This window comes from Mastomys coucha, unplaced genomic scaffold, assembly GCF_008632895.1.
Source record: "Mastomys coucha isolate ucsf_1 unplaced genomic scaffold, UCSF_Mcou_1 pScaffold11, whole genome shotgun sequence".
Taxonomy (NCBI): domain Eukaryota; kingdom Metazoa; phylum Chordata; class Mammalia; order Rodentia; family Muridae; genus Mastomys; species Mastomys coucha.
The window spans coordinates 25,825,199-25,846,439 of record NW_022196893.1 but is presented as its reverse complement, the minus strand read 5'-3'; the positions used below and the strand labels follow the sequence as shown (position 1 = coordinate 25,846,439).

General features: G+C 39.3%; 1 protein-coding gene across 1 annotated transcript in view; it reads right to left on the bottom strand.

The window, feature by feature from the left end:
* Tmem117 (transmembrane protein 117) overlaps positions 1–21,241 on the bottom strand; it is a 471,810-nt gene that overhangs the window by 216,154 nt on the left and 234,415 nt on the right. The window contains exon 4 of the mRNA XM_031353693.1: positions 3,086–3,185. Within this exon, the coding sequence (XP_031209553.1) occupies positions 3,086–3,185 (100 nt within the window). The remainder of the gene's footprint in view (positions 1–3,085; positions 3,186–21,241) is intronic.

Genomic DNA, 21,241 nt, shown 5'->3' with positions numbered 1-21,241 from the left:
TAGCTCCTTTGTCAAAGATCAAGTGATCATAGGTTTGTGCGTTCATTTCTGGGTCTTCAATTCTATTCTTTTGATCTGCCTGCCTGTCACTGTACCATTATCATGCAGTTTTTATCACAATTTTCCTGTAGTACAGCTTAAGGTCTGGGATGGTGATTCCACCAGAGGTTCTTTTATTGTTGAGAATAGTTTTCACTATCCTAGGTTTTTTGTTATTCCAGATGAATTTGCAAATTGCTCTTTCTAAGTCTGTGAAGAATTGAGTTGGAATTGTGATGGAGATTGCATTGAATCTATAGACTGCTTTCAGCAAGATGGCTATTTTTACTATATTAATTCTGCCAATCTATGAGCATGGGAGATCTTTCCATCTTCTAAGATCTTCATTTTCCTTCTTCAGAAACTTGAAGTTCTTATACAGATCTTTTACTTGCTTAGTTAGAGTCACACCAAGGTATTTTATATTATTTGGGACTATTCTGAAGGGTGTTGATTCCCTAATTTCTTTCTCAACCTCTTTATCCTTTGTGTAGTGAAAGGCCACTGATTTGTTTGAGTAAATTTTATATCCAGCTACTTTGCTGAAGTTGTTTATCAGGTTTAGGAGCTCTCTGGTGGAATTTTTGGGGTCACTTAAATATACTATCATATCATCAGCAAATAGTGGTAATTTGACTTCTTCCTTTCTAATTCGTATCCTTTGATCTCCTTTTGTTGTCTAATTGCTCTGGCTAGGACTTCAAGTACAATACTGAATAGGTAGGGAGAAAGTGGGCAGCCTTGTCTAGTCACTGATTTTAGTGAAATTGCTTCAAGTTTCTCTCCATTTAGTTTGATGTTGACTACTGGTTTGCTGTATATTGCTTTTACTATGTTTAAGTATGGGCCTTGAATTCCTGATCTTTCCAAGACTTCTATCATGAAGGGGTGTTGGATTTTGTCACATGCTTTCTCAGCATCTAGTGAGATGATCACAGGGGAAACATTCCTGAAGAGAATGCCAATAGCTTATGCTCTAAGATCAAGAATTGACAAACGGGACCTCATAAAATTACAAAGCTTATGTAAGGCAAAGGACACTGTCAATAGGACAAAATGGCAACCAAAAGATTAAGAGAAGATCTTTACCAACCCTATATCTGATAGAGAGCTAATATCCAATATATACAAAGAACTCAAGAAGTTAGATTCCAGAGAACCAAATAACCCTATTAAAAGTGGGGTACAGAGCTAAACAAAGATCTCAACTGATGAATACTGAATAGCTGAGAAGCACCTAAAGAAATGTTCAACATCCTTAGTCATCAAGGAAATGCAAATCAAAACAACCTTGAGATTCCACCTCACACCAGTCAGAATGGCTAAGATAAAAAACTCAGGTGACAGCAGATGCTGGAGAGGTTGTGGAGAAAGAGGAACACTCCTTCATTGCTGTTAGGATTGCAAGCTGGTACAACCACTCTGGAAAATAGTTTGGCGGTTCCTCCGGAAATTGGAAATAGTACTACCAGAGTACCCAGCTATACCACTCCTGGACATATACCCAGAAGATGCTCCAACATGTAATAAGGACACATGCTCCACTATGTTCATAGCAAACTTATTTATAATAGTCAGAAACTGGAAACAACCCAGATGTCCCTCAACAGAGGAATAGATACAAAAAAATGTGGTACATCTACACAATGGAGTACTATGCAGCTATTAAAAACAATGAATTTATGAAATCTTGGGGAAATGGATGTATCTGGATAATATCATCCTGAGTGAGGCAACCCAATCACAAAAGAACACACATGGTATACACTCTCTGATAAGTGGATATTAGCCCAGAAGACCAGAATACATATAGCACAATCGACAAACCACAAGAAACTCAAGAAGAAGGAAGACCAAAGTGTGGATACTTCATTTCTTCTTAAAAGAGAGAATAAAATACCCATGGAAGGAGTTGTAGCAACAAACTATTGAGCAGAGACTGAAGGAAGGACAATCTAGAGATTTTTCTACCTGGGAATCCTTCCCATATTCAGTCATTAAATCTAGACACTATTGTGGATGCCAGCTGGCTGACAGGAGCCTGATATAGCTGTCTCCTGAGATGCTCTGAACAGTACCCAACTAATATAGAAGTAGAAGCTCACAGCCATCCATTGGACTGAGCACAGAGTTCCCAATGAAGGAGCTAGAGAAAGGACCCAAGGAGCTGAAGGGTTTACAGCCCCTTAGGACGAACAACAATATGTTATTTGTCCTAATATGTTAAATATTAAATATGAACTAACTAGTACCCTCAGAGCTCCTAGGGACTAAACCACCAAACAAAGACTACACATGGTGGGACTTGTACCTCCAGCTGCATATATAGTAGAGGATGTCCAAATTGGTCATCAATGGTAGGAGAGGCCCTTGGTCCTGTGAAGGTTCTATGCCCCAGTATAGGGGAATGCCAGGGCCAGGAAGTCAGAGAGGGTGGATTGTTGAGCAAGGGGTGGGAGGATGGAACAAGTTCTTTTTTCTTTTTTCTTTCTCTTTTTTTTTTTTTGGAAGGGAAGCTGGGAAAGGAGATATCATATGACATGTAAATAAAGAAAATATATAATAAATAAATAAATAAATACCAGAGCTATCAAAACTCTTAGTTACCAGTGAGTCATATTGGTTCATGGAAGAAAACAAATTTAAAGACCACCTAAAGAACATTTCAAATGGCCTTCTGAGACAAACCAAATTGCATTCCTTATCTGGATTTGTGTGTGTCAAAACAATAGCCTCCAAAAATATTATTCAGAATTTCACAGGAAGGACTTTTCAATTAAGAAGCACATATATATATATACATACATACATTCTGATTGCATTGGTTACTTTCTGAGGGCTACATATATTGAATACAATCTCTAGACTAATCTGTGCTTATGAAATCCATTCTGAATTAAAAATAAGCAGTTAGGTTTCAACACTGGTACATACTTACAAATGTGTGCTCTCAAAATAGTAATTTTTTCCTACAATGTCCTTCTGACATTGTGAACACGCCTTCCATTTGACATTTGTTCAAACAGAGAAGTTGTGGTTTCCTTACCATCCAGGCTGTGACAAAGTCCCCCATCCAGGTCCCCACAGCAGCTAGTTTCATGAAACTTTCATTGCGGATGCCCATGTAATCCGTGATGAGATAAGCTCTGTGGAGACAAGCACAGGGCATTGCCCAGTGAGAGAGCTGTTCAGTCAAAGCTTCCCAGTGCATCCACAGATGCATGCTACCTTTCCCCTCTTAATAAGCTTCCTAGATATCACCTCACATTTGTTTATACGTTTGCAAAGGCAAGGGACTGTTTGGAGGGTGTCTGGGTCAGTTTCAATTAGATATGGAAACCGATTGGGAATTTGGCCATTGCTGTGTACAGTCCACCGTTGAGCTGCAAGACCAACCTCAGCTTTTGAACACTCAAGCAGAAATCCTCAGCAAAGGCTTCATTTCATGCTCGCTCAAGTGTGAGCAGAACTGAGACAATTCCTGACATAGAGGAGAGGAAAGACATGCTCTGTCAAGTTAGAACCAATGGAAAGGTGCTGGACGGGGCCTCGGTGTATCACACCGGGATAATGTTCAGAACACTGTCAAGTTTTAAGAAAGACATCTGCACGCTGAACAGTAAAATTTGGTTTAGTATGTGTGGTTTCAATTATTACTGGAAACAGCAATGATAAGAATGTTTAATCCATCATTTCAATTTTAAATAGCTAAATCTTTTTTTCTTATTTTCTTAATTTTTATTTTAATTTATATATTTATTTACTTTGTATCCCAAACGCACTCTGCCCCATCCCACTTCTCCTCCCAGTTCTACTCCTGAGAGAAGGGGAAAACCCTCTTGGGTACCATTCTACCCTGGGACATCTAGTTACAGTAGGCCTAAGCACATCCTCTCCTACTGAGGCCCAACCAGGCAGTCTAGTTGGAGGAATGGGATCCAAAGGCAGGCAACAGAGACAAAGACAGCCCATGTGCCAGTTGTTAGGGGACTGATATGAAGACCAAAGCTTCACGTCTGCTACTAACGTGTAGGGGACTTAGGTCCAGCCCCTGAATGCTCTTCTATTAATGGTCTCTGTGAGCCTCCAGGGGCCCAGGCTAGTTGACTCTGTGGATCTTCCTGTAGTGTCCTTGATCCTTCTGGCTCACTCATTTCTATCCCCCTTCTCTTCCAGCACAGCCTGAGGTTTGGCTCTTGGTCTCAGCATCTGTTTCTATCAGCTGCTGGATTAAGCCTCTCAGAAAACAGTTATGCTAGGTTCCTGTCTGCAAGCATAGGCAGAGAATCACTAATTCTTTTTCGCTTGCAATAACACAATTCATATTCTTTACAATTCAGGGAGAGATAGGTCGTGGTACAGCAGCGTGAGGACTAAGACTATTTGTCTTGAAGGAAACATTGCCCTTTCTACTTTCTCATCTGATAATTTTTACTAATTATTATTTTTCTTGTGTCTCTAGGGAAACTGGGCCAGTCAATATCACGTGAGTAAGTAAGTGATGCCTGGGAATCAAGTTTCTCTCTCCTATTTTTTTTTTACCTCTATGGTTTTTCACTCTGATTATTTTAATCTCAGTTTGACCCTTTTTCCTAAAAAGTATGATACCATATAATTTACAGTATTGATTAAAAAAACCCTGCTTATTCTTGAATTAGTACCAGATAGATAATAACATGTTTGCTATTTATCTACTGAAAATTGCAAAGTCCATTTTTAAAACTGATGAATTGAAAACCATCTTCAATTTGGCTGTTTTCTTCCTGGAGTTATTTTTAGACAATTCCATTATTTAAAAAAGAAGAAAGATATCTAGGGTTTTTTTAAGAATAAAATCTTATACTCTTAAAATAGTTCTTTTTCTACAAATTCATTCATCTCTGTTGAAAAGTCTAGGTCAGTGGTTCTTAACTTTGGTAATGCTATGACCCTTTAATACAGTTCCTCATGTTGTGGGGACCCCCAACCATAAAATTATTTTTATTGCTTCTTTATAGCTGTAATTTTGCTACTCTCATAAATCATAACATAAATATCTGATATTCAGGATGTCTGATATGTGACTCCCTAAGGGGTTGAGACCCACATGTTAGCAATCACTGGTCTCCCCCACTGGAGTTCCCGGGGACTGGATGACCAACCAAAGAATACACATGGAAGGACCCATGGCTCTGGCCACATATGTGGCAGAGGATGGCCTTGTTGGACATCAGTGGGAGGAGAGGTCCTTGGGCCTGAGGGTGCTTGATGCCCCAGTGTAGGGGAATGCCAGGACGGGAAGACAAGAGTGGGTGGGTGATGGAGCACCCTCATAGAAGAAGGGAGAGGGAGGATGGGATAGAGGATTTCCAAAGGGGAGACATGAAAAGGGGAAAACATTTAAAATGTAAATAAAGAAAATATCCAATTAAAAAATTTTAAATTAAAATTAAAAGTAATAAAAAAAAAAAAGAACCTTTGGTCTAGGTAAACGTGTTGAACTCTCATGCAAACACTGTAGTTGTTGATTGGATTTCCACATTATGTGAAGTGTAACTATGAGAACTTGCATGTTCACAATGTGTAGTTTGAATACAGTGTATCCGTCGACTTTCATCTAGATACAATGATGTCGTTTACTACTTGTCTTTTACAGATATGGTAACAACATCTAGGGTTCCTCAACTGGTTCTAAGTAAGCATGTGACAAATCAGTAAGATTAGAATATAAATATTCCTGCCTCTCCCATCTAGACTCATAATGATTATGCTATACCTGCCTCCTGCAAGTATTAATGGAGATATAAAAACATCAAGAAAATCTCCTTTGTACTTTAGTAGACGATGCTGTAAGGCCCTCGATGAATCAGAGTAAGAAGCCAAAAGTAGCATTAGCCACTACTCAGAGCGACCACATGGACTGCACACCCTCTGTTTTAGGCTCATTGACCTCAGTACTTCAATCTGCAAGTGCCCAAGTGGACACAGCTTGCTCTTACCCAGTTCAGTACCACAACCATCACTAAATAGCTCTGAGAGTGAAATCCATGTACTTTGGAGTGCCAGCTTTAGCAACTGTCCAGCATTTTCAATGACATCATTTTGATGAATATGGTCAATGACATCTTACTCCCTGTACATTTTACCAATGAATAAAAATCATTAGGGTACTCTGTGTGTGTGTGTGTGTGTGTGTATGTGTGTGTTTATGTGCGTGTGTGTGTATGTGTGTGTGTTTGTGTCTGTGTGTGAGTGAATCATATTTTGTTTTAGCAGATAGCCTTAATATATTTGCAACAGATCAATGATCCAGCTAAGAACAATTAAAATAAGTAAGTAAAAAAATAACAATAATAAGCCCTTTAAAATCTGTTTAAATGTTAATAAAAGATCACAGACTAAAGAAATTGGGGCAATACAGTAGAGAAAACTGTGGATCTTCCCAGGAGACACTTGCTTATTCTAGATGCAAGGCAATGAAAAGCTGGGCTTGGCCTGATCTCAGAACAGGCCCTGTGGTCTGAAGCAAGAATATTGCGAACTTAAAGAGCCATAATTCTGGTGAGGAAGGAAGAACTCCGAATAGGACACAACATGCGGCTGCTTTGCCATTTCTGGCATTCGTCACACTCTGAACGTCTTAGGGGAAGGGACCACAAGACTAAGTCAAGCCAAAAATATTGTTATAATATATGCTAAGGACACTATCATAGATCATAACTCATGATAGAGTGTGGTCTAGGAAAATACAAGGCCATGAAGAGCTAGAGCAGTGGTTCTCAACATGTAGGTCATGACTCCTTTGAGGGCATCAAATGATCCTTTCAAAGGAGTCTCTGAAGACCATCAGAGATATCAGGCATATACATTACAGCTCATAACAGTAGCAAAATTACAATCATGAGGTTACAATGGAAGTAATATTATGGCTGGGGGTCATGACAATGACATGAGGAGCTATATTAATGGGCTGCAGTATTAGGAAGGTTGAGAATCACTGGGCTAGAACAAAGGAGAGAGGGGGAGAGAGTTCATCCTTGATGAACTCGCAAATCAACTCTTACCACCTTCACCACATCCTTTATGACAGGATTACATCCTTTCAATTTTATTCTTCCAACAGGGAACAGTGTGAGCTTCTTCTAGAAAATTAAATATAAGCTTGATCCTGTATATAGTTTATATGTGATATCTGCTGGTTATTCAGAAACGAATAAACAATAAATATGACCATATGGCTGAAAGCCCAGATTAAAAACATATTTAAACATAATGAGCTCCAGGAAAGTAGGGAGAGGTTTGAGCTATGTTATTCACTGCTGGTATCCCAGCATCTACAGGGCTGCCTGAATTAGGCAGATGATCACTAAACATTTGTTTAATTTATGACAAATGGAATATTCATGTTCATATGTCATGGGTAGGCCTATGCATATTAAGCTTCAGAAATATCAACAAAACGGAGTTGAATCATGGAGAACTTGTACACAGAGGAAGGTGTTAGGAACCTTGATATGTTGGGTGTGTTTGTTTTTTTCTAAACTGCATTTGTAGCTCCTTAATGCAGGATGACTGCCCAACTTACATAGAGTCCTCTATGATGAAGGTATGGTAACTGTACTTCCATGTGGCTATGGGCATACAGTGGGTCTTACCTCCTATAACAATCCAGGTGACATAGTGCTGTTTATGAAATAGTCAGAAGATTTAAGGAGGAACAGTGATGTATGAGGACCAGTGATTAGTCTTATTTTTATTGCTTTTGACAAATACGTTACAAGTGTGCAGACCTGACATAAAAAACAGCCAAAAACTATTTCATTAACTTGCACATCAATTGACATTTAATCTCATTTCCCTGTTGGGTTCTAAAGAACACATAATTCTTTGATTTTTTTTCACTTCAATAATTTTAGCCAAAGGGAAGATCACTATAGAAACTGAAATTATGAAATTTCACATACTCAGTTGTTGGGCATAGATTCAGAATTAGTTTTTATTGCTGGAAGGCAATTATAATTTTAGTTTTGCTTGGCACTACAGTTAGCTATTTCAATCCTACATCATGTGGGCTGGGGCTGGTATTTCTGCTATTAATAGATCTTGAAAATCTTGCATAGCCATCACCATTCCAGGTAAACTTTCTAAGTTAATCTCTTAGAATCTACCTTCAATTTTTTTTTTCAATTTTTTTCAAACTTTAAGCTTAACTCTCAAACCTATTACAAAAATGCTTCAACAGACAGCTCCTTGGAAAGTCTTGGAGTAATTAATTATCCCAACAGCTCAGCAACAAGAACAGCTAAGACTATATCACATCCAACAACCTAGGTGCTCAGTGACTAGAATTCATAGACTCAAAAATGAGCTGAATAGTCAGTGGAAGTACACTAAGATGAGTGGTCCTTACAGGTGAGAGTCCTGATCATGAACAATGAAAGTTCCAGTTCACATCCACCAATTATTTATACTAAATGGGGGTAGTCAATGCCAGGTGATTTAGGGGTTGAGTCTCTGAAAGTTTAACAGGGGGCTATAAACATAGATCACCAACCCAATATGGATTCATGCTTCACTGCAGATCCATCTGTGGGCAGCTGGATTCATAATGTCATGGCTGTCTCTACTAGACATTTTTAGGCAACATAAACAAGATGGGAGGGGGCTCAATACACAGGTAAATCATAGGTAAAGAGTTGACTTACTGCCAGGAGCTTTCCCCAGCAATGGTTCTCTCTCAAAGGCAGCCAAGAAGGTGTGGAGCAAAACTTGGTATTGTGAAAGTACAAGTTGCTTAGTATAAATACTGTTTACTCCCCTTGAATCTTCCTCCTTGATTCCTTGTTATTGTGGGGCCAGAGAAGCCTATGGTTTCAGATGAATTAACTTCTGTGGCTTATGGGGGAAGATTTATCACCAACACTCTGGCTAGTGGGCCAGGAGCCCTTTCACTTCTCAGACTAGTTAACTCTTTGTGAGCCAAAGAGATAGCAAAGAAAAAAATTAAAATCCTTTACACAGGCAAATACATACGCACAGACATATGCACATTCGTACACACACACACACAGACTTTGGCCAAGCCCAGGCACCTGTTTCAATCAAGTGTTCATGCATGCTTATATACTTACCCATATACCTACACACATACATATAAACAAACAGACATATACACATTTGGATGGATGGATAGAACAGAGTTCCCAAACCAACCCAGTCCTCTTTACTTCTTTTCTCTGGCGTTTTTACAGACAAAATTACCTCATAGGTAAAGTGTTACACAAAATGGAAGTTACAAAAGGATGTTGATATTAAGTTCAAAGCAGTGTTTCATTCAGTATGCTCACTATAAGTTCAAAGCAACAGTTCCATATAGCCTTGCTTTATCATAGTGCACACCTGTGGCTTCATCCTCGGATCTGACCTAGAATGAATGTTTTTCCTGGAACAAAAATTTGTTCCAAGCCTACTTCTCTCTTTTAGAGTAACTGTGAAAACTCATTGTATTTCTTATTATGTAGCCTTAATTTACTATTTTGAAGAGTGGGCACATTTAATTCTTGATTCTAACTTTATTACATTGTCTAGCAAAACAACTAGAACCATCTCTTAAAACTTTCTTCGATTATTTGAATCAATTCAGGAATTCTATAAAATCATTAATTCATCTAAGCAACATTAATTCATGAAAGTTCATCTTTAAGTTGATCTTCGGGGCTGGAGAGATGGCTCAGGGGAGAGCACTGACTGCTCTTCCAAAGGTCCTGAGTTCAATTCCCAGCAACCACATGGTGGCTCACAACCATCTGTAATGAAATTGGATGCCCTCTTCTGGTGTGTCTGAAAAACAGCTACAGTGTACATACATATAATAAATAAATAAATCTTAAGTTGATCTTCAGGAAATCTGCTCAATAGGGTGATCTAATGCCCAGGGACTATTATATTAATTTAATAATGACAGGAAAGGCCTCAGCTGCAAGAAGTAATCCTGAGATGAAGTCTCTTTGGGACCTTGCCCCTCAGAGCTCACCCATCTCAGTCCATGCCAAAATGTAGGCCACCTCCAGGAAGGCCAACTGCTAGCCTAAGCCTGTCCTAGATGAATTCTGACAATTTGCGACAGCAAAACTCTATGTCAAACAAAGATACACTTGAAAGTAAAGCTTTAAGTATTCTTAACACAATGAGGTAAAACAAACAAACAAACAAAAAAAACCTATCCTATCCCCACACCACACATCATTGCATAAACCGTTTCTAAATCTGTTTAGATTTAAAATGATTAAAATCTAAAATAATTTTAGGTTTAAAAATGATTAACAATTTTTAGTCATGTAGCCAATCCGTGTCCAAATAATCACACTTTAGTATTGCTGCTCAAAAACTCTCCCTTTGACTACTAGACGACTTTGATGCAGCTCAACACACATGTAAGAACTTTCTGGCTAGAACTGGGCTATGAAGCTGGGGATAAATGAGTATGGTTATGCTATAAATGTCGCAGACAGTTGAGTAAAGTACTGTGATGATTGAAAGTCCTCCTAGCCCTAACAAGGCTCACTGACAGCCTGCCGGCTCAAATTCCCCAACATTCGTCTTCTATTCCCTTTTATTTCCATATAGAAAACACTCATATACATTGACCAAACCCACCCTGAATGTGTAGACTTTATAGCAACTCTTCCTTTCATTCCTTACCAAACCTCAGCCCATTCAGAGAACTCCATCTGTGTGAGATAAAGACACACTATTACACTAACAGTGCCCCCCTTCCCTTCACTCTCAGCAGAAAATTAATCACTAAGTGATTTCTGATGGGCTCTCAGTACTCTTCAACTTATCTGTCATCACCACTATTGATCTGCTGATAATTATTTCTAATATGAAATTAAATAGCCTCCTGTTTTCCTAGGATTTTTTTGTTTGTAGACTTATGTTGCCATTATAATGACTTCTGGGGAAGAACTGTGGCTTCCTGGAGGAGCCTGGATCATGAGACTAGAAACCAGTTTTGACATTACTATAGCTTGGACCTGTGCTGTTCCCCCAAAAGCCCTTGTGTTGAAGGCTTGGTCTCCATTCCCTAGCACCACTGGGAGGTGCGGAACCTTTGCAAGGTAGTAGAGACTGGGACCTTGAGAGGTATGCCTTTGAGGAGCACAATGGGCCATGGGATGAGCAACTTGGCTCCATTAAACATGCCTACTGATGGTTTATCAAGACATAAGCCTTTACTAGTTATATACTGAAACATCCAAAATTGAGTTTAAAAATACATTTTTTTATTATAGACTGATTATCTTAAGCACTTATGATAGGAAAGGGAAGCTACCAACTTAGCAACCTACTTCATGCCTCCATGACCTGGAAAAAAATACTCAACCTTGATAATTATGCGTTTTCTTACTATAGAACATAATATGAATGTATATGTGTGTGTACTAATATTACACTGAACCAGATATAATTAATACACATTAAATAGCCATTAATTAAATAGTGAATTCACACATACAAGCCAATTTTGCGTAGCTAACACTCAGTCCATTACCAGTTTTCAGGATGGGGCAACTTAAACATCTTAGTAGACTATTACAGGAATTATTAATAAATGGTTATATGTAAAAAACATTTAGCAAGTTTAAAGCATTACAAGCAAGGAACAAAATTTCCCTTGGCAGGATTTTGATTAATATTACGGTTGCAAAAAAGGACACCAAATCTAGGACAACAAATTCATGCTAAGCAAAAGTAGAAAAGGTAACTTAACAGCCATCCAATTGGAATGCAGGCCCACTCAACTGAAGGATCTTATCTAGTCCTGCAAGCTTAGTCAACTACCCGTGACTGATGAGGTCACCAATCACAGAGGAGAACCTCCTACTGCCATGTTCTTAAGCCAACATAATTCCTAACTATGTTCCAAATACTTATCCTTTACACCCACAAATGAGTGTGGCTCTCACACTCACTTATCAGAGGAGTTTCTTTATACAGCAGATGGAAAGCATCCCAGAAAGTCACCACTGGTCAAAGTGCAGAGAACACCAGGCCATGGGGTGCCCAGCTGCAGTTACTGGAACACAGTATCTAAATCTAAGGCTCAGGAACCAGTAGAAGAGGGATCAGAAAGACTGGAAGAGCCAGATAGCAAGAAAGGCTGCAGCAAGATTGAGTCTTTTATATATGACAAGGAAGCTGCACCCAATCAATCACAGTACAAAAGTACAATCTGACCTGAGAAATGACAACATGGGTGGGAGAAGTCTCCTGGGATCCCACTCCTAGACAAGGTATTCAACAACTGATGAGAGAGGAAGAATTGCACCTCCCTACTGAGGCACCCGCTAACTGGTTGTCCAGTATGAAGTTGTCAGCCCTAAAAGCATACATGCAAGCAACTCTAAACAGACTCCAAAGGTGGTCCTTACATATTTATTCACATGCAAACACACACGTGTTATTTAAATAACTTGACGTCAGAGAAAACTGAAAGTTACTTATGTGTGTGTGCTTATATGTATGAGTTGTTTGTGGGTGAGACAATAATAATTAGAAAAAATGAAGTCAGGAATTTAAGAGTGACATAGGAGGCCCTGATGAGAGAGGTAAGGGGAAATGATGTAAATACAGGGTGTGTGTGTGTGTGTGTGTGTGTGTGTGTGTGTGTGTGAGTGTGTGTGTGAAGTTTTAGATGTAAGTTTAATTTTTAAAAGGCAAACCTCTAAAACAGTTTGCATTTTCTCAAATAATATAACAGTTCGTGCTCTCATGGGCACACAAGGATAAGGAGACCCTCTGAAAGCCACTTTTCTCCCTTACCATCATCTTTCATTGTACAATCCAAGCCACAAATCAATCCACCAAGTCCCCATCATTCTGTAACATCCCTGTTGTCACTGCCCCCATGCTCTTTGAGTCTGGAGAGCCACTGCCTACCTTCCTGCTGAGATTAATAACCCAGTCTGTACTCTAAGAAACCTCTGCCATTGTCTGCAAAATCACCCCTTGCCTGGCTATGTCATAACACTTAGACTATACCATGATGTGGCACAACTCTCTGTAAACATCTTAATCATTTTCTCACATTGCCCCACTCTCTCGTGAAAACAGAGCTTCTTTGTCCAGTGTACAGTAGGTTTTAGGAACACCATAAATATTTACATGAATTAAATAGCTAATGGATTAGAATAAGAAAATTAATTATTTAAATAATCCAACACCAAAGAAACCTGAAAGTTACATAAAAACATTAAAGGTGAAAACAGGCTTATAATAATATAAGGTAAAATTAAAAGACAACATCAAAGATAAATTGTGAGCCACTTAATTATACCATCCAAGCAAAGGGAGAGTGAAGTTTCACTGCTTCATGTCTATTGCTCTTTTTAAAAGAAAATGTTAGAGGCCAGAGCATAGTCAGCTCAAACTGAAGAGAGTGCCCTTGATGTCTGCATTTGCATTTTAGTTGGCTAAAATAAAAAAGGTAAAAAATATTGTAAGCCTACTAAAATCACAGTTTTTTAAAGCACCCTTTAAATGAGATAGTATCGATCATCATTTATATTTTTAAGATTTTTATTTTTATTTGTATGTGTGTGTGTGCCTGCATGTATGTATGTGCACTATATGCATATCTAATGTCCATGGAGGCCAGAAAGAGGGAGTGATATCCCATAGAACAGGAGCTGCCAGTGGTTGTGAGCTGCCGCACAGGTGTGGGAAATAAATCTGGGTCTTTTGCAAGAGCAACAATGCTCTGAACCACTAACCCATCATTCCAGCCCCTCAGTCCATAATGTAAACCTTCAGCTTGTTGGTGTAAGCAATATAAAAGCCATATAGTAAAATACATTTATTTTACCCTGTAAGTAAAACAAAGACAGCTTACTTCACTGCCCTTCAAATGGATGGTGCCTAACTACCTTTGCTGCTTGTATTGGTCAGAACATAGAGGTCCTCAAGTCAAAGGGAACAAAGTTTAGGTTACAGACTTGGCCTTTGGACCATCTTTCTGGTTCTCTGTTTGTTTGTTTGTTTGTTTGTTTCAGGCATCAAAATCTACGATCAAGATGAGTCTGTCTTAGCTGCCAATGAAATAAGTACAGGATAGTGTTAAATAAAGTTTACTGTGTTTAAAAGTATCCAAATGAATGTATACAACAAACTGCCATTTCTACTACCAATGCTATTCTGAGCCAGAATGGCATTAATTCATTTCCCCTGCCTAAGGATACTTCTGCCACACATGTTAGAAGCTCATGATTGCCAGGTGGTGGTGGTGTATGCCTTTAATCCCAGTACTTGGGAGGCAGAGGCAGGTAGATTTCTGAGTTTCTGGTCTGGTTGTAGACCAGGCCAGCCTGGTCTACAGAGTTCCAGGACAGCCAGGGCTACACAGAGAAACTCTGTCTCAAAAAACTAAAAAGAAAAAAAAACACAAACAAACAAACAAAGAAGAATCTCATGATTATCACAACAAAGATTTTCCTAAGATTTTGAATGCTATTCAAAGCAGGATATTAAATTCTGTTTTAATAGATGTGTCTATAAAGGTGAGTAATTTTAAAAGGCCACGCTAGATAAGAAACATAAATATAATCACCTTGAAAGTACAATTTGTTCACATGTACAATAAATTGAAAAAACCTAGAAGACGAATCTATGCTACTACTTCCTACAAAAATTTCAAATCCAAGGTATTTACAAGGGCAACTCTTTCCTCCTGTGCCTCTCCCCTCTTCTATCTTCTTGATATGAACACAGCATATCTATTCTTATCCCCAACAGCTCTTGTCATTTACAGTTCCTATTCTTCCTTGTAGAGCTAAACGAACTTATTAACACAGCTAAGCAGTAACTAACACTCACATTTACTATGCCACATGATCGAAATGTAAAGGCAAAATCAATACAGCACAAAACATGTTCTCTGCATGATTCAAAATATTTAGTGGTCCCCAAAACTCCTTAAAATTCAGCAGCTCATCAAAATTAAAACCACATTCTATTAAAATGAAGATATGGCATATTATCACAAAGTTATATTTCAAGAAATATCAACTTAGTACAGCTTGAAATTTTTCAGGAGGCAGTTTGAAGGACACACTCTAACACAGTGTGTGACAGGTACAGGAAACATCAGATTTAAGGTTTCAGGCAGAACTCACAAAAGCTTGGTTGTCAGCAGAAAGATCCCGTTATTTATGACTAAAGCTAGCACTAAGTTATTGCACCCAATGTTGACGTGAATAAAAGCAAAAAATTTTTCACACTATGAAACGATTACCATATTTAAGCATCTCATTTTAAGATAATAATCTATTGAGTAAGATTAATGATATAGCATTGTCTAATTATTATCTCCATAAAAAAAAATCAATGAAGCTCAGTCTGGTTACACATCTGCAGGAAAACAAGGACAAAGAGAGACATGAGGAAAGTCTAAGAGAACCATCTGTGTGAGATGGCGTTAGGTGAAGACCATAGCTTTACAGGCTAACTGTGTTATAGCAGGTGTAAGCTTGTTAAGACAAGCTGCTGTCAATCAGACCATTCTGCCCACCACCAAGCTACAGTGATGTATGGCAAACAAAAATGTTTAACCACTAGCTTGGCAGTCAGAAGGCTCCTACTCAGCAATGAGATTTAGCTTGATATTTTAAATGTACAAGTGACGAGGGTAGGGATCTGGTCTTAATTTCCCTCAGAGCCATGCACGCATTCAGGCTGTGCAACTTTTAATTTCCTTCAGCTGGTCAATAAGTACATCCTTTCATATCTCCCTTGTTTATACTCAGCCATCCTGAATTGTGTGTGGCAGCACACCACCTTCTTATTTTATAGGAGTCCACAGTTAAAGAGTTTGTCTTAAGTCTCAGGAGAGGCTTCAAGCTCTGGAATGATGTTAGAGCCGTTGTGACTGTGAGACTCCTGATGTTGCATAAATGCATTTTACATTAGGAGATTTCCATCAACCTATGGAGGTCAAGGGTGAGATGCTATGGGGTGAATGTGGAATGTTCCTTCAACAATTTCATTATCTGACCACTGACTGACCAGCTAGAAGTGTTCTTTAGAGAGTAAAGTCTGTGGCGCTTTTAAGAGGCTAGGGTCAATTGGTGGAAGTGGGGCATAAGGACTGTGACCTTATATCTTGGACCTATCTCCAAGTCTCTCTGTTTGTTACACTGTTGTGTGACTAGCCATGGCTTCCTGTTCTGTTGTGTGACTAGCCATGGCCTCCTGTTCTGCAGCTATGGACAATCTTGTGCCTTCCTCACTGTGATAGACGGAAACCCCCTGAGGCCATAAACCCAGATAAAGCTCTTTCACTTGAACTTATACTGTCAATATTTTGTCACAATGGCAGTGTGCATTACATACATGATATGAAGCAAGCAAGCACATACACACACACACACACACACACACACACACACACACACACACACAGCTAATCAGACTTTGACCAAATGGCTAACGCAGGTATAAATAATTACTCATTAAAATTAGGGAAGGACGACATTGCTCCATATCCTATAGAGAGTAAAACAAAGGAAGTATACATGTTAAGAAATCTTATGCCAGTAAAGTTGAAATGTTGATTTAAAAAATTGATATATTTCTAGAAAATCATCTAGAATCAAGCAAACTGTATATTGGAAGAAAAAAAAGAAGAAATTAAAAACTAGACCTACAACTACTCACAAAATTTATTTCATAGCTACAAACTTCCCCACAATGAAATCTAGGCCCAGGTGTGCACATGGGCACCCAGGGACTTGTGAAGGAATGTTGACAGTGTGGGTGTGCATAAGAGTCTGCGACTGGAAACAACCAGAATGCCCATCCACAGAACAGATACATGGAGTGTGGTGTTATCACAACGTGCAGACTACTCAACGGTGAAAGTGAGCAAATGGGTGCACTGTCAGGATCTCAGGAATACACAGCGAAAGTGAACAAATGAATGCACCGTAACGCCTGCGGGATCTCAGGAATACACTGCGAACATCTAAAGGAGAATCACACCTCTGGGCTGCAAATGTACACAGGCTTGGGAGCAGACAACAGTCAGCCGCACTACAGAAGTCTTCCAGGAGGTTAAGACTGTGAGGCAGAGCCAGAAAGAAAGACAGTGCGGGAAAGAGTCCACATGGTGGGACTCACAGCTCCAGCAGCATATGCAGCAGAGGATGGCCTACTCTGTCATCAATGGGAGGAGAGGCCCTTGGTCCTGTGAAGGGTCTATGCCCCAGTGTAGGGGAAGGCCAGGGCCAGGAAGTGGAAGAGGGTTGGCTGGTGAGCAGGGGGGTGGGGGAGGGAATAGGGGTTTTTTTCAGAGGGGAAACCAGGAAAGGGGATATCATTTGAAATGTAAATAAAGAAAATATCTAATAAAAAAGGAAAAAAAGAAAGAATGTCTGTGGGAAGGAGTGGGAGAGGTTTCCCACTGTGGAATTCAGCCAGAGGCCTCTGAGAGGCTGGGGATGTTCTTGTATTTAATGTGATTGGTGATAACCTGGCAACATGGGTAAGCACTTCACATGATAATTCCCCTTTCACGGAGTTCTGTTTTGCACATGTGTTGTATAAGCTTTCCTGTAGGTATATTACTCTATATTTTAGAAGACTGAAAAACACACACCCCCCAAAAAAAAACCTGTCGGCATAGTAGAAGCCCCAGAACGGGTGGTCCCTACATATATGTATTTGTATATATGTATATGCATATACATACTACTAGGGTAATGTTTGAGAGAAAATTCTTTTTAACTTAGATTGAAGGTGCTCATACTAGGACATAGAGGAGAAAGAGATTCCTGAAGCATGATCCAGGCTCTGCCTTGGAATGGACAATCGGGGATTCTGTCCAGTGAGGAGGACATGATACCGAACAATAAAGGACAAAGTTAGAACCTCAAGATGAATGGAACAGACCGTACAAGGCAAAAGTGCACACTACCTTGAGGGTCTAAATATCAACAGTGAATAGCAATAGAGAGACACACAGGGAAGAGAAGAATATTTAAATGATACAGTACTTTCTTTGGCTGTTACTTTAAAAAATGCAGACTCCAGGACCTGAGCCTGGAGCAGGAACGCATTATTCGAGTTAATTCAGTGGTGAAACATGAAAGCGATATTGAACTCTTTACTAGAGGATGCAGGTAGAGATTCAAGCCATTAGTTTGATAGGTTAAAATATGTCAGTGCAAATGTACAATCTGATTTTGTGAAGCATCTATGCCACCCGCATACGATGCCAGAGATTTCTACACAATCGGCTTAAGTTTGGCAGACATATTATACCCCACAAAACTGACAGCATCAGATTTTGCTAGCAATTAAAAAGTCTGCTAGGGATTTTTCTTCAGGCAGTGCAGGTACAAGAAGCTTAGAAACATCCATCCCTGAAAGACTAGGCACTGAGGATGCCTCCCAGCCATCTGCAACTTCACATAAAAGCAGCTGCTTATCCCTGAAGGAGAGGACCACCTACTTATTCATTCTTTCAGCTATATTGATTGAATACCATCTATAAGCCATAGAGTGTGCTAGGTGATGGGAATACCAAGATGAATGAGACACAGTCATTACCATACAGCAAATGAAAAAGGGTTTGCCAACAAGCCCTGAGGAGAAATGCTGCATGAGAGGAACTAGGCTGGGAAGAAAGTCACCTGAATCTCCCAGGGGGAGGGGGAGAAGCAGAAAACAGAGAAGGCCTCAGAGAGGACAAAGAAGGGCTGGAAGGAGAAGGAAGCAGATGTCCAATGGCAAGAAGCACAAACAGGGGCTGTAGAATGAGGTGGGAAGGGGACAATGCCACATGAATACCATCCCCATCCATGTCTTACCTCTAAAAGACATTCCATTTAGGGAATTGTCTTAGTCAAGGTACATTAGCAAATAAGCAGCAGCAGGTAATTGTGGAGGGATGAAGAGATAAGGATGGTAGTGTACAGATGATAAAGAATAAATGATGGATAGGTACATGGAAGACTAATAATAGATCATAGATAATAGATAGATAGAGAGAAAATAGTTAGATACATAGATAGATACATAGATAGATACAGATACATAGATAGATAGATACATAGAAAGATACATAGACTGATGATAGACTAGCAGATTCTGAGTACACATGCACATTTTATAAATAGACTTATTTCAAAGAATTGGTTTATAGAATTGTAGGGTTGGCAAATCCACATGCTCTGCAGAGCAGGCTAACAGGTTTGAAGAACCAGACAGCAGATGGTGTTAGAACATTCAAGAATGTCTCTTTCTTTGGGCAACTTTAGCTTTCATTCCTAAGATCCTCCAACTGACTGCATGAGACCTACCTCATACTGAATGGAAGTTTCTTTACTGTTACTTAAAGCCATCTGACTGAAGATACCAACCGCATCTACCAAACACCGTCAGACTGGTTCCCACACTCAACACTGATCAACAGTGTGCTGAGCCTGGCCAAGTCAACTTAGAAAAAGAAATCATTGAATTTTACCAACTTATATTATAAAGATATATTTGTACTTCTCTGAAAAACTATAGTTACCATAAACATCTTTAAAAATATTTTTAAATCATCACAATTCCAAATTGAAATTTTAAAGGTTTTTTTAAAAGCTACTGGTTTAATTTAGTATGTCTATATATCTATATACCAAGCACACACGTGGAAGTCAGGGACAATCTATAGGAGTCAGTAATCTCGGTCTACCATGTGGGTTCCATGGACTGAGCTCAGTTCATTTGCTTAAGGACAACACTCTGACCCTGAGCCATCTCACTGGTCCCTAATTTAAAAAGTAAACACAAAAATTCTATAATATCATCTCAGATTCCCCCAACACACACACACACACACACACACACACACATATTCATGTGTATTCTCACAGATATATACATAATCACATAGGCACACTGTGCACACACATACCTGTGCATTCTCCTGAGTACATTGTGCATGTACCCACACACATGTATGCACACACATGCACATACATTCACACACACATGCACAAACACATGGGTCCACGTGCAAGTGCTTGTGTAACACATACACACAACTCATCATGCAGAAAAATTACCTGCCATGGATGCCATCAGTCAACACTCACTTATCATCTTTCAATCTTTTATTGTTCACAGGACAGATTTCCAAAGTAATTCTGATTTTTTTTTAGGTCACATGAAACTGTACCTATGCCTCAATAACAAATGATCATTTTTTTTTTCATTTCTAGACAACTTCCAGCCCTTTTCTGTTACTGACACTAGGGCCATTTGTGCTGTCAGGCACCATCTTTCTGTTCACGTTGGAAAAGCTGCCAGATACACATTCATGTCCAATCTAAAAAAAAAAAAAAAAAAAAAAAAAAAAAAAAAATGTGTCTCTGAAACCTTGAGTGCCTCATGAACATGGGACTCCTGTTTGGATTAGGTATTTTTTAATCAAATGACTCAATTTCCCCAACAAAAGTAGACCATCTCTTGAACAAACAAAAGGACCCATGTGTTGCAACCAGCCCTCTCTGCTCAGTGGTCAACAGCATGAAAGCAGAGCTGTCCTTTTTACAGTGTAGATCCCAGCAGCCAGCTCTTGAAAATCAGAAGCCTGCTGGAGCCCTAAGCATGTCAGGACCCTACCTGAGCAAGGCCTGCGATGTTTAACAAAGTGCCCAAGGCTGCAAACCCTCAGTGGATGCCAGTTAAATCAAAAGAGAAAGAATAAATTGTTCTTCTGTAGTTGGTTGGGAGAGGACATTTCCATCAGACCAGGGTGTTGTAAACATGTGGGTTCGGTTTATTTTAAAGAATGTCATTACAGACATTACATCCACTCAAAATTGTGCTTATAGATATCTTTACAGTATCCCTAATTAAAGTGGACAATTACTTGTGAACAAGTAGCCTATAAAACAGAAGAATGTGAAGGAGACACAATGCAGGATGGACCCATCGTGGCTGTCATCTATGCATATGGATCTATCCACCTTGGCTCTTATCTATGCATCTCTATGCAAACAAAGCAGGAAGGGTCCAGAGTAATCAGTCTGAATGGGGACTTTGAATCCAAGGGTTGGCAGATAACTGAGACCAAATTAGAGTTGGGCAACCAATGGAATAGCCAAGTCACCAAACCACTGAGAGGTGGGTGAATGGGGAATCCAGTCAGGAAATCCTCACAGGTGGTGCAAGG